This window comes from Leptodactylus fuscus, chromosome 2 (genome assembly GCF_031893055.1).
Source record: "Leptodactylus fuscus isolate aLepFus1 chromosome 2, aLepFus1.hap2, whole genome shotgun sequence".
Lineage (NCBI taxonomy): Eukaryota > Metazoa > Chordata > Amphibia > Anura > Leptodactylidae > Leptodactylus > Leptodactylus fuscus.
The window spans coordinates 205,543,035-205,555,810 of NC_134266.1; the positions used below are offsets into that span (position 1 = coordinate 205,543,035).

The window sequence follows — 12,776 nt, forward strand, 5'->3', positions numbered from 1 at the left end:
GCTGTTGCCTTGCAAATCAGATAAAACACAAGCCACAAAAAGAATCCTATGTTTGTGTCAGTTCCTGTGATTTAAGCAAGCATCTTATAGTCAACACCTTACATAGAGAAACCTCTTACCTGACTTTTGACAGGTGATTAAACTCTATGGCCGTGCAGGATGTATGGCCATCAGTCATCTGTAACCGAAGCATTCTAGGAGCTGCCTGAGATTCTTCATTGTCTTTTGGTGCAGATATATTGCGGATTTTCTGAATTTGTAGAACACATGGACCATCTATCTGAAAAAGGTAAAACAGATTTATAAGAAACGAAAAATGATTCATAAACTGCAGAATGGCGTATGGTTCCAATTAGATGCAAAAAGCTACAAAAATTCTTCCCATCTGTGTTGCGTGTACATTGCATGTCTCTATGACACTTGCACTGTCCTCATGCTATGGTATTAATAGGTGCAGCACAAGTATGTTCTACTTTAAAGACCATTGTCTACATTAAGGTTAACATTAACTTTATATTTATAATAGCAATAATCTTGATCTGATCCCAAGTTACTGACTGTTTTATAGTCTTAAATTCACAATCTGCTGATAGCTACTGGAAATAGTCACCACACTTGTCAGATACACTCCTAACAGCTTATCTGAGCTCGGGTGCTGCAGCAAGACAGGTATTTTATTGCTAACAGATTTCTGTACAGTGTTTGTGTGAAAAAAAACCAAAAAAAACCCAGCAGAATTCCCTAAATGCAAACTGACAAAAAATGCTCTGCATCGACACTTGAGTCTGCAGGTAATTCAGGAAGATGTCAGCCCCGAAGCCAACATGAACTCTATATGCAAGTACATAGTAATTATTCTTTTATGGAAATATATTCTGGAAAGTAGATAATAATCGTTTACATGTAGTTCAAGAAGTTAATGAAATATTTGTATGCAAAAAATAGAATGGCCTGTAATCCACCCTGTAATAAATGCAGCTTTATTGCGGAGTACAGATATGGTTCACATTTGCGTTCAGTAATCCGTTTGGGGAGTCTGTATGGGGACCCCCCGAATAGACTACCGAACACATTGACAAGCGGTGAGCAGTGAAAGCATACGAACCCCAAAGATTACAATGGGGTCCGTGTGCTTTCCGCATGAGTCATGCAGACAGGAAAGTAGATCATGAAGTACATGGAACCATGTAATTTGTATATATGGAATCATGTAACCATGTAATTTGTAAATATAGAATGATATAACTATGTAATTTGTACATATGGAATCATATAACCATGTAATTTGTACATATGGAATCATATAACCATGTAATTTGTACATATGGAATCATGTAACCATTAGAGATGAGCGAACGGCGTTTGATCGAATTGGTATTCGATCGAATATCAGGCTGTTCGAGATATTCGATTCCAATCGCATACCACGCGGCAAACAAACAAAAAATTAGTATCCCCTCCCACCTTCCCTGGCACGTTTTTTGCACCAATAACTGCGCAGGGGAGGTGGGACAGGAACTACGACCATGGAGGCATCGAAAAAAAAAATCGGAAAAAGTAATTGGCTGACTAAATCAGGTGACCTCCAATTTATACAACTGGTGGATTTCAGATTTGGATCATATGAGACTGTGAACTATGTGACTGTGAGACAGGGATAGATGTACAGGCAGGGTTAGCTAGGGATTACCTTTATTTAGGTGGGACTGTCACTCACCCAGCTCTTTGGCGCTCTATCTCGTGGCAGCCCATTATATGCTAGTCGGGATCCCTGTCAGCTTGCATTATGTGGGAGCTGACTTTTTCTCACAGGAATGCATTGACCAGCGTTGATTGGCCAAATGCCAAACAGTGTACAGCCTATCAACGCTGGTTCTGCCGGAGGAGGCGGAGTCTAAGATTGGTCCACAGCAGTCACCATTGTGCATTATATTTATCAGGATGATCAGCACTATAATCCCTAAAATTCTTCTTATATATGTAAATGATGAAGCCAGATAAAAACTGTAAGGGGGCGTTCAAACTACCGTCCTAAACCCTGGGGAAACTTTAAATGGGATGGCTTGCGGTCAGCTTTAAAACCCTAAGGGTGTGGGGGCCCTGGGCAATTGCCCAGTCCCCCCTAACGCCGACCCTGCATTTCAGTCAGTGCTGTAATATAGACTGCTGAAGTAAAATGTGCATTGATATAAAACTCTAAGTTACAACACAGCTAGTTTTCTGGAATCTGAGAAAACTGGGTGTTTTGTACTAAGTGCATGAAAAATACAAACATGTATAAATGTCCCCTCATTCTGGTATAAATCTTATTCTAGAGCTGCACTGCCTCCATTACATTCAATAGCACTCCATTACATCATTAGAATGCTTGGAAACTAAAATCCCTCCGAAAAACCCACCCCCACCAAATTTCCTGTAATGTCACACTAGTACATGTAGTAGTCCATTAGCATCCAAACCTTAATAGACCAGCCCTAGTACCTTATATAGATAGCTATAATTTGTTTATATAATGAGCACTTAAGTTTAACTAAAAAACGCTTTCTATTCCTATGCAAACGAGCCAAGAGTGCTCCTGCGCAAATTCTGGCGCAAATGAGCATCCCCGCCCCATCCTGAGCAAGGGGAAGACCTTGCCACGATGTTCAGCTGCCCAGAAGCCCCTTTCCCCCCAATACACTCTTATCTCATTTGTTCTACAAATGATAGCCCTGTGCTCATGGCACTGAGAACTATAAGGTAGTATGGCTGGTTTAATAACTTTTTGTGCTGACCGACTCCTTTCAATTCTACAAGAACACACGTTTTGAACATGGCATATGATCAAGAACCTGTAACACATTTGAAATGCTTAGGAACAATTGTGACACCTTGTTCAAGTGAATTTTAATGTTTTTGCTTAAAAGACTGGATTTATTCATACCCTTGAGTGTTGGTTCAAAGATTTTTTTTTTTGCTATGCATTAGATATATATTGGCTTTTTAATTAAAATGTTTTACTGCTAAGGGTGCTCTTACACATATCAGGTATTACATCTGGTTCCTGATGCAGTTCTGAAGCCAGAATCCGCTGTGGATCATAAAGTGAGAGAAACTATTAGGAATTCCTGAAGCTACTAGTCCTCTTTTGTCCTGGATTTAGCTTCAAAACAGCATCATGAACCTAACTCTGGTTCTACAAAAATGTAATAGCCTCCTTAGGGCTCATTACCATTCTAGAAAATGAAGAGGAGTTTGCCGCAGACTTCCACCACCGATGGACGTACACCCCCAGCTCCCAGCAAAAAAAATGCTGAAGAAGGGGATGGACTTTCCACAGCTGATTAGGCCTAAATGAATGGCTTAACCAGCATGGAGTCTTATGCGCAGACTCTGATGCAAGATCAAGCAGCTGCATTTTTTTTGCTGCAAAATCTCCATGTTTTGCTGCAATCTCTGCCTCCCATTCACTACAATGCTGAGTTGGCAGCAGAATCCACTTTAAAATCAGCAGCAGATTCCGCCATGTGAACAGACCCCCAGGTGGACATGAGCTTATATATTTCTACAAAATAAATTTTATTTAATTCTTTATTTAGCTCCATTATACCGTAATTGCTAAAATCACAAATTTTATCAGGTTTTGCCTTTTAGTCTATTTGTGTAAAACCTTTTACGATACGATACCTTTTAAGAGTCTGTACTGTGAGCTCCAAGTAACACAACTATGCTATGCGGAGCACATAAAAGTGAAGTCAGTGCAGGCTTGCTATATGATTACCAACGATCAGGGGCGTAATGATCGTGCTCGCAGAGAGGGCGACCGGGCCCGGCGAGGTACAGGGCCTGCTGGAGATAGCCCCAGCCCAGTACCACTAAGACACTGTTCAGGGAAAGCATGGTTCCCTGACCGCTACACAGATTGTAAATGAAAAGGGGCCCCAGCATGTCACCGGACCCCTTTTCAATAGATATTAGCCCATGGAAGGGAAGTTAATACTCCTCTCTCCTGGGTTCAGCGTCCTCTCTGGCATCTTCCATCATGTGATTGAGGCATGTGATTAAGCCCCAGCAGTCACATGAGGCGCAGATGTGTAATGACATCAGTGCGCCCCCACGTGACTGCTGAGGACCAATCACAAGCCTCAGCAGAGATGTCGGGAAGATGGCCGTTGATGCTGAAGATGCTGCGGACAGCCGGATGCCCAGGAAAGGTGAGGCAAGGTGAGTATCAGTGTTCGTTGTCTATATTCACCTTCCCTGGGCCTCCAATTATTATACTCTGCGGTCTAGAGTATAATAATATAACTGGAGTGGAGGGGAAGGGGGGGTTGTTGGGAGCATATAATACTGGCGGAAAGGGAATAGACAATGCTCAGCATATAATACTGTGGGGGGGCCACCGCTGGGCATGTAATACTGTGGGGGGGGGGGGGCACTGCTGGGCATATAATACTGTGGGGGGCACTGCTGGGCATATAATACTGTGGGGCCAACCGCTGCTGGGCATGTGGGCATATGATACTCTGGGGGACACATACTGCTGGGCATATAATACTGTGAATGGGAAACTGCTGAGCATATAATAGTGTGTGGGGGCCACCGCTGAGGGAAAGGGGGGCGCCCAGGACAAAAGTTTGCACCTGAGCCCACAAGACAGTTATTACACCACTGCCAACAACCTAGTCCTTGTACAGCACTGGCCTGTTTTGCAGCAACGTACACTTAATAATAATAATATTATTATTATTATTACTACTAATCTGTGTACATTGCTGCAAAACAGGCCAGTTCTATATAAGGAATACGTCATCGGAAATCTTATAGCAATCTTGCACTGACTGCTAGCATCCCGGGCTCCATTCCTAGAAAAATACATCGACTTACCCATAAAAGTACAGGCTTTTACAATCAGTATCCGTACATTTCATGATAAAAACAACCATTTGCAGCACATCTTTTATAAATCGCCCAAGAACAATGCCATTTCTAGCGTTTCTCCTAATAATGGCTTGCTATGTGAGAAGACTGTCCCTGTTGAGCAGAACATGGCGTGTGCATCTCGCAGGCAGTTTGGAAGCGTTTTATGTCCTTTCTAAATGTCTGAGTACATTTAACCTTGCACTGCAAAAATCAATTAGCAACCTATTGAAATCCATTGTGATCATGATGGTAACAAGCAGTGTGGAGAGAGCATATTCTCCAGAGAAGATAGAGAGAACGCATTAAATAATTACAGGTCATGGTGAGTCAAGTTCAGCCCTTTTACTAGATGTGATGAAGGCAGCCATTTTGTATGAGTAACTGAAAATGATGAGAATACAGAAGCTTTTGCAGTATAATAAAATGCATCAGTAAGCCACATATTAGCAAAGGGTTTGTTCAGAAATTGGAGAGACCTGTGAGAGGGTGGAAAATAAAAAGCAACAGCAGACTCACCTGTCCATGGCAATCCACTGACTGCCACAAGTGTCCATTCAGGCTCATGCCAGGGCTTTATTGCCAGAAGTTCTGCACGTTACAGGATCACTGGAGGAGAAGTTACATATGTGACAGCTGAGACCGTACACCACGTGACTGCTGGTCACAGTGGTCATAGGACCCCCAGCAATGAGGTCCATTCACAAGCCTGAACAGACTGAAGAGGTGGACAACAGAGTGCCAGATACAAGCGAATGTGGTTGCTTTTTTTTTATACCTCCCCAGTCAACCCACAGATTGTTCCAATTCCTGGATAACCGCTTTAGTATTATAGCCACTAGGAGATAAACTTCATCTAAAACCACAAATTCCAGTTCCCACCCCATAAACCAGTGGCTCAGTAAGGCTGGGTTTACACTGTGCTCTTTTGCTGAAGAACTGCATGCTGTTTTTAATTGCAACCCATGTTACTCTGCATCTCACCTACCAGCCAGTACACCAGAGCTTTTCAGTTTAATAGTTAATAGCATACAGGTAAAATGTATAGTAACATGGGCTACTCATGGCTGCATTTTGTACATCATGTTGTTACATTAGTGTCAATGGGAATGGACACAGAATCAGTCTGTAATGTCCATTGCTGTTATCCTATAAAGGAAGAAAGCAACGGACACTAATAACGGTAGTGTGAACACCCCCTTACTGGCTGCTCAGTTTTCCTTACCTGCAATGGTTTTTGTACCTTGACGACCAACAGGTCCTTACCAGCTCCACTGTACTCCTATGTTTTAGTAGTGCAACCATGCTAAATGATCCTGAAATCATGAAGTAAATTGTGCGTATAAAAACCGGCTTCCTAATTTGTCACATTTTCTTGTCAGCTGATCCAGTTTTCATGTCACCAATCTAACAATGGCTGGTTCAAGTATGAACAGTCCTCTACATTCCTCACAGGGACCAGTTTATTGTAATCTGAAGTCTATGGAAGTAAAGTCACCATCACCAAGGAGAAGGCATTGCTGAAAGGTCACTGAGAAGGGCAGTACACATAATACCCAAACCAACAGCAAATACCAAACCACAGCACGAGGCAGAAATTATTGAAATGTCATTTCTATTTCAGTACATTTTATTCTCTTTAATATTCTGGGAAAAAAGTGATTTTCACACTTAAAGAGGACCTTTCATCAGATTGGGCACAGGCAGTTCTATATACTGTATAGAAAAAACGTGTAGTCCGGAAACTCTTCCGATAGTAGATAAAATTTAACTTTTAATAGATATCATAAAAATGACCAAACCATGATACTTGCAAATGAAAGAACACAAAAAGAAAAAAACTCCAACGCGTTTCAGAACTTCATTGTTCCTTTTTCAAAGCTGTACATGGCTGATCTATTTCTCGCTACTAAGGTCTGCTGCCAGTCATTCACAGTATTTTTTTAAACCAATCATCAGCCTATTTTAGTCAGGGAAGCTTTATCGTGTATGGCCAACTATTGTATTTGCGCTTTGGGAAAAAGGATATTATTGGTGAATGTGTTTTCACTTGTGCATTTCCAGGTCAGTTGTTGTTTGAACTACAGAGCTGTACTTGGTGCTTAGCCATCAGACAGGTGGTTATGTCTACCAGTTTAACCCCTTCCTGGGGCATTTTTTGATTTTTGTTTTTGACTCTGCCTTCCAAATCTTTTTTTTTTTTTTTTTCTATTTACAAAGCCATATGCAAGACAAATCATAGTTTGTAATAGTACCAGTGACGCTAGGTTCACACCTGCGTTCAGGGTCTCCGTTCTATGGTTTCCGTATTCTGCATGCCAGAAGACGGAAACCATAGACCGGGTCCTGCCGTGAGCGGCGGTGAGCGTTTTATGCTCTCCGCCGCGAAACCGGATTTTTTTTATCCGGACACAGAGTACTGCATGTCCGACTCCGTGTCCAGATTATAAAACCCAGTTTCGCGGCGGAGAGCGCAAAACGCTCACCGCCGCTCACGGCCAGACATCTCTCTCACCCATTCAAATGAATGGGTGAGAGAGACTCCTGCAGGTTTCCGTCTCCTGCCTCTGTTTTAGGTAGGAAACGGAAACCTGCAGTACAGAGAGGGCGACGCAGATGTGAACGAGCCCTTAATAAAAACCAAAAAAGAAAAACCAAAATAACAGAAATTGACCCCAGAACCAACTAATACATCAACCAAAAACAACCCAGAGCACAAAAAATAATATAAAAATATAAATAAATTTTATTTATTGATAAGTATCCAAAAATAAACAAAACGAATACAAACGGGGAAGACAAACGGGAAAAATCCTCCACAACGTGGCAGTGGCAGATGAGGACCGCAACACTCCCACGGATGAAGACTGAACAAACCCCAAATAATTCAAATATACTAGAATAGGAAAGGTATTAAGTAAAGATCCATATATAGAGCCACCATACAGGTACTGCATAAGCTATAAATTATAGCCAAGGGCTAAAGGCCCAAATAATGGCTAATCCAACCACAATATATTAGATGATAAATATATAATATAAGTGTACATATCAATATATAAATGTATAAAGTGTCCCAAAAAGGAACACTAATACATACCCATAGGCGTAGACATGTTTCCTACTCTTTAAATGTCGTAATAGTAAAAAGGGGGATATTCAGTACATCTCTAGTGGGACCATAAGAAACGCCTGACGCGCGTTTCGCCTTCACTCGGCTTCGTCAGGAGCCAATGTTCATTGTGCAGCCAAAGTGCCATGTCGCCTGTATTCTAATAGTCAGTATGATTCCGGGGATAACAAATTTATATTTGCAATACAGCAGAGACCCGGTGACCTGGAACAAGAGGCTGAGTTCACACGGGGTATTTTGGTCAGGCTTTTGAGGCCTCAAAATCCTGACCAAAAAAAAATGGCTCCCATTGAAATCAATGGGAACTGGTCAGTTAATTTTTTTCCGGCTCCCGGAAAAAAAGAAGTGACATGCTCATTTTTCAGGTGGATTCACGAACGAATCCACCTAAAGACACTCCCATCTCCCGACTAGGCCCGTTCATTTGGGTCTAATCCGGATCGGAGCGCACGACTGGATTCCGGTGCACTATTTTGGACTGGAACCTGAGGCGGCCACCGCGTCAAATTGCGGTCCAAAATACCCCGTGTGAACTCAGCCTAACAACTTCATCCTGCAATTTCAGTTAAAAAGAAGGACATCCAACAAACCCTATTACAATCAAAGGAGTCACTCTGGTTTCGTTAGTGTCCATAGAATGCATATGTTTTTCCGTTGTTCAGGACTTTCATGAACAGAAACACAGATGCAAGTGTGAGCCTAGCTACTTATAACTGCAAATCAAAACTGCATGTAGTTCTTCAGTAAATAAGCTGTGTAAACTCAGCCTTAATGCCTTTGTTGATCAGTACATATACGTTTATGGAGCGCTTTATTTATTTATCTTTAAATTATCTCTTTTTATCACTTCAATTAGACCGATAGAAACAAATTATATCTATTTATTAAAAACCATGAAGACTGGTAGATAATTGATGATCAGTGGAAGAAATTTACAAAGAACTAGCAGGAGGACCGGCTTCGCATGGGTATATTACATTTTTTGTTTGTGTAGTGTTCCCATAAGAATTGTCCAATTTTGCACTGGTGTATTTTGTATGTCGTTTGTGTGTGTTCATAAGAGTCATGTGATTATGTGTATCATTTTGGATATCAGTGAAAAACCTGTGATCAGTTGGTATGGATACCTGGAGTAAAGCTGTGTGAATGTGACCTTGTGTAACAGTATCATCCACAGCGCCTTTCTTCTTTAAAGCTGACATACAGCAGTGAAGAAAAATGGCTGGGTTGCTATGGAAACCTGGAGTAAAACTCTAATGTGTGGTACTCTGTGCAGAGCCGTCTATCTAATCCTCCAGCGTATAAAACTGTGTGCTGAGGCATGTATCTAATCCTACGGCTTGTGGTACTGTGTGCAGATGCACGTATCTAATCCTCCGGTGTGTGGTACTGTGTGAAGATGCACGTATCTAATCCTCCGGCATGTGGTACTGTGTGAAGATGCACGTATCTAATCCTCCCCATGTGGTATTGTGTGCAGTGGCGTGTATCTAATCCTCTGGTGTGTGGTATTGTGTGCAGACACCCGTATCTAATCCTTCTCCAAACTAGGCCCATTCATTAGGCCTAATCCAGAGCGGAGTGTGCGACTGTGCACTGCACCGGCATCCAGTCACGACTACTAGTATTTTGGTCTGGAACATGAGGCCTCAGGTTCTGGTCCAAAACACCCCATGTGAACCCAGCGGCCTAAGGATTTATTTATGCATTTTTTTTCATTAGGCTTAACCTGGGTTTTTGACCCCTGCTCACAACTAATGATGATGTATGGAAGGTGCCATGCTGTTTCAACAGGACTTTTTTCCTTATATTGTGAATGGAAAGAAAACAGAGCTTAAAACTATGCAGTAAAAGGATTCCATGCATGAGAGACTATAGCAAATCACCCAAAAAGATTCTTTAACATTGAAATAACACTTGACCTCAGCTAACCCCATCTCGTAAGTAACCAGAATAAACAGAATTACAGCATAGCCACTCATTAAAGCTGCACATTTTATTTTCTAAACAAGACTACTTAGGAATATCAGGTGTTTCTCCCAATGTTAGGAGTTGCATCAATCAATCTAAGGTACACAAATTCTGCAATGCGCATTTCACAAGTGGAAAAGTACTAATTTTCACTGTGTTCTCATCATCATAATGTCAACCTACACAACATGGCTGATTCTGGGCTAATGTTGCCACCTAGTGGTTAAAATCAAGAATGCAACACTTTACCTACGGTAAGAATGAATATAGAAAAAAAAAAAAAATTTTCATCCTTTTTTTTTTTTTTTTTTAACACTTGAATGAAACAAGAAATTGTCAGACTGAAATCACTGAACAGCTGAACATTTAGGGTAAATTCTCACAGAGTTTCTGTATGGTTGAGAAAATCTGCAGCATTTTACAGTGGCAGCAAAATTCAGGAGATTTTAAGAAATTTGACCCACAAGGTACAAGAAAAAAAAAAAGTTACAGAATCCGTGTGGAAACTGAGCCACTGCGCAAATTTATAAGGAAGTCTCCGGTAACCAGAATCTCTCCTAAGCCACTTATATCTGCTTGTAGGTGTTCTTAGTGACATCCTGAACATCTCTCAGGTCAAAGTGAAATCCTGCTGTCAAGAATATCAACTTTTAGGATGCAGACCACTAGGGTTTACTCTTACAATTAATGATTATTATACAGTCCTATGAAAAAGTTTGGGCACCCCTATTAATCTTAATCATTTTTAGTTCTAAATATTTTGGTGTTTGCAGCAGCCATTTCAGTTTGATATATCTAATAACTGATGGACACAGTAATATTTCAGGATTGAAATCAGGTTTATTGTACTAACAGAAAATGTGCAATATGCATTAAACCAAAATTTGACCGGTGCAAAAGTATGGGCACCTCAACAGAAAAGTGACATTAATATTTAGTAGATCCTCCTTTTGCAAAGATAACAGCCTCTAGTCGCTTCCTGTAGCTTTTAATCAGTTCCTGGATCCTGGATGAAGGGATTTTGGACCATTCCTCTTAACAAAACAATTCAAGTTCAGTTAAGTTTGATGGTCGCCGAGCATGGACAGCCCGCTTCAAATCATCCCACAGATGTTCAATGATATTCAGGTCTGGGGACTGGGATGGCCATTCCAGAACATTGTAATTGTTCCTCTGCATGAATGCCTGAGTCGATTTGGAGCGGTGTTTTGGATCATTGTCTTGCTGAAATATCCATCCCCGGCGTAACTTCAACTTCGTCACTGATTCTTGAACATTATTCTCAAGAATCTGCTGATACTGAGTGGAATCCATGCGACTCTCAACTTTAACAAGATTCCCGGTGCCGGCATTGGCCACACAGCCCCAAAGCATGATGAAACCTCCACCAAATTTTACAGTGGGTAGCAAGTGTTTTTCTTGGAATGCTGTTTTTTTTTTTTTGGACGCCATGCATAACGCCTTTTTGTATGACCAAACAACTCAATCTTTGTTTCAACAGTCCACAGGCTTGTCCAAATGTGCTTTTACATACCTAAGGGGGCTCTGTTTGTGGCGTGGTTGCAGAAACAGCTTCTTTCTCATCACTCTCCCATACAGCTTCTCCTTGTGCAAAGTGCGCTGTATTGTTGACCGATGCACAGTGACACCATCTGCAGCAAGATGATGCTGCAGCTCTTTGGGGGTGGTCTGTGGATTGTCCTTGACTGTTCTCACCATTCTTCTTCTCTGCCTTTCTGATATTTTTCTTGTCCTGCCACTTCTGGGTTTAACAAGAACTGTCCCTGTGGTCTTCCATTTCCTTACTATGTTCCTCACAGTTGAAACTGACAGGTTAAATCTCTGAGAACTTTTTGTATTCTGCCCATGAACAACTATGTTGAACAATCTTTGTTTTCAGATCATTTGAGAGCGGGCTGCCCATGCTCGGTGACCATCAAATTTAACTGAACTTGAATTGTTTTGTAAAGAGGACTGGTCCTAAATACCTTCATCCAGGGTCCAGGAACTGATTAAAAGCTACAGGAAGCGACTAGAGGCTGTTATCTTTGCAAAAGGAGGATCTACTAAATATTAATGTCACTCTTCTGTTGAGGTGCCCATACTTTTGCACTGGTCAAATTTTGGTTTAATGCATATTGCACATTTTCTGTTAGTACAATAAACCTCATTTCAATCCTGAAATATTACTGTGTCCATCAGTTATTAGATATATCAAACTGAAATGGCTGCTGCAAACACCAAAATATTTAGAACTAAAAATGATTAAAATTAATAGGGGTGCCCAAACTTTTTCATAGGACTGTAGCTTGCAGTCATATCTACAAAACATGCGGCCAATAACACCAGGACAAGCTCAATAAATGTAAGTGCAAACACTGGTGCATGGCCCGTTGTGTCACTTCATGTGTCTGCACCCTTAGTAAGCATGTAAGTGACCTGTTTGGTGCACCCAGAATGTGCCGTCCATTTTCTCCTATAGATTTCCTTTAAAATTCATGTGGCAACTATGTCCTCCATTACCCTCTCACTTCATGTAGTGAGCTTGGGCCACAAAGACGACAGGAATAGGATATATCATGAGTTTCGACCCCTAGTCATGGGTTCCTACAAGGACCTGTGATAACACATAGTGTGTGTATGGCGCCAAAGAAAAATATTAGGTCAGTGTGACAACCGCTAAGAAACAGCTAGTACACTCACAAAGCACACATTTCATGTGCATGGAGCCTAATACTGACATTACGGTTAGCATATGAAAAACAAAAAATAA

At 41.3% G+C, this 12,776-nt stretch overlaps 1 protein-coding gene across 1 annotated transcript in view; it reads right to left on the reverse strand.

The window, feature by feature from the left end:
- TDRD3 (tudor domain containing 3) overlaps positions 1 to 12,776 on the reverse strand; it is a 224,731-nt gene that overhangs the window by 124,523 nt on the left and 87,432 nt on the right. Inside the window, exon 4 of the mRNA XM_075265433.1 lies at positions 120 to 280. Within this exon, the coding sequence (XP_075121534.1) occupies positions 120 to 280 (161 nt within the window). The remainder of the gene's footprint in view (positions 1 to 119; positions 281 to 12,776) is intronic.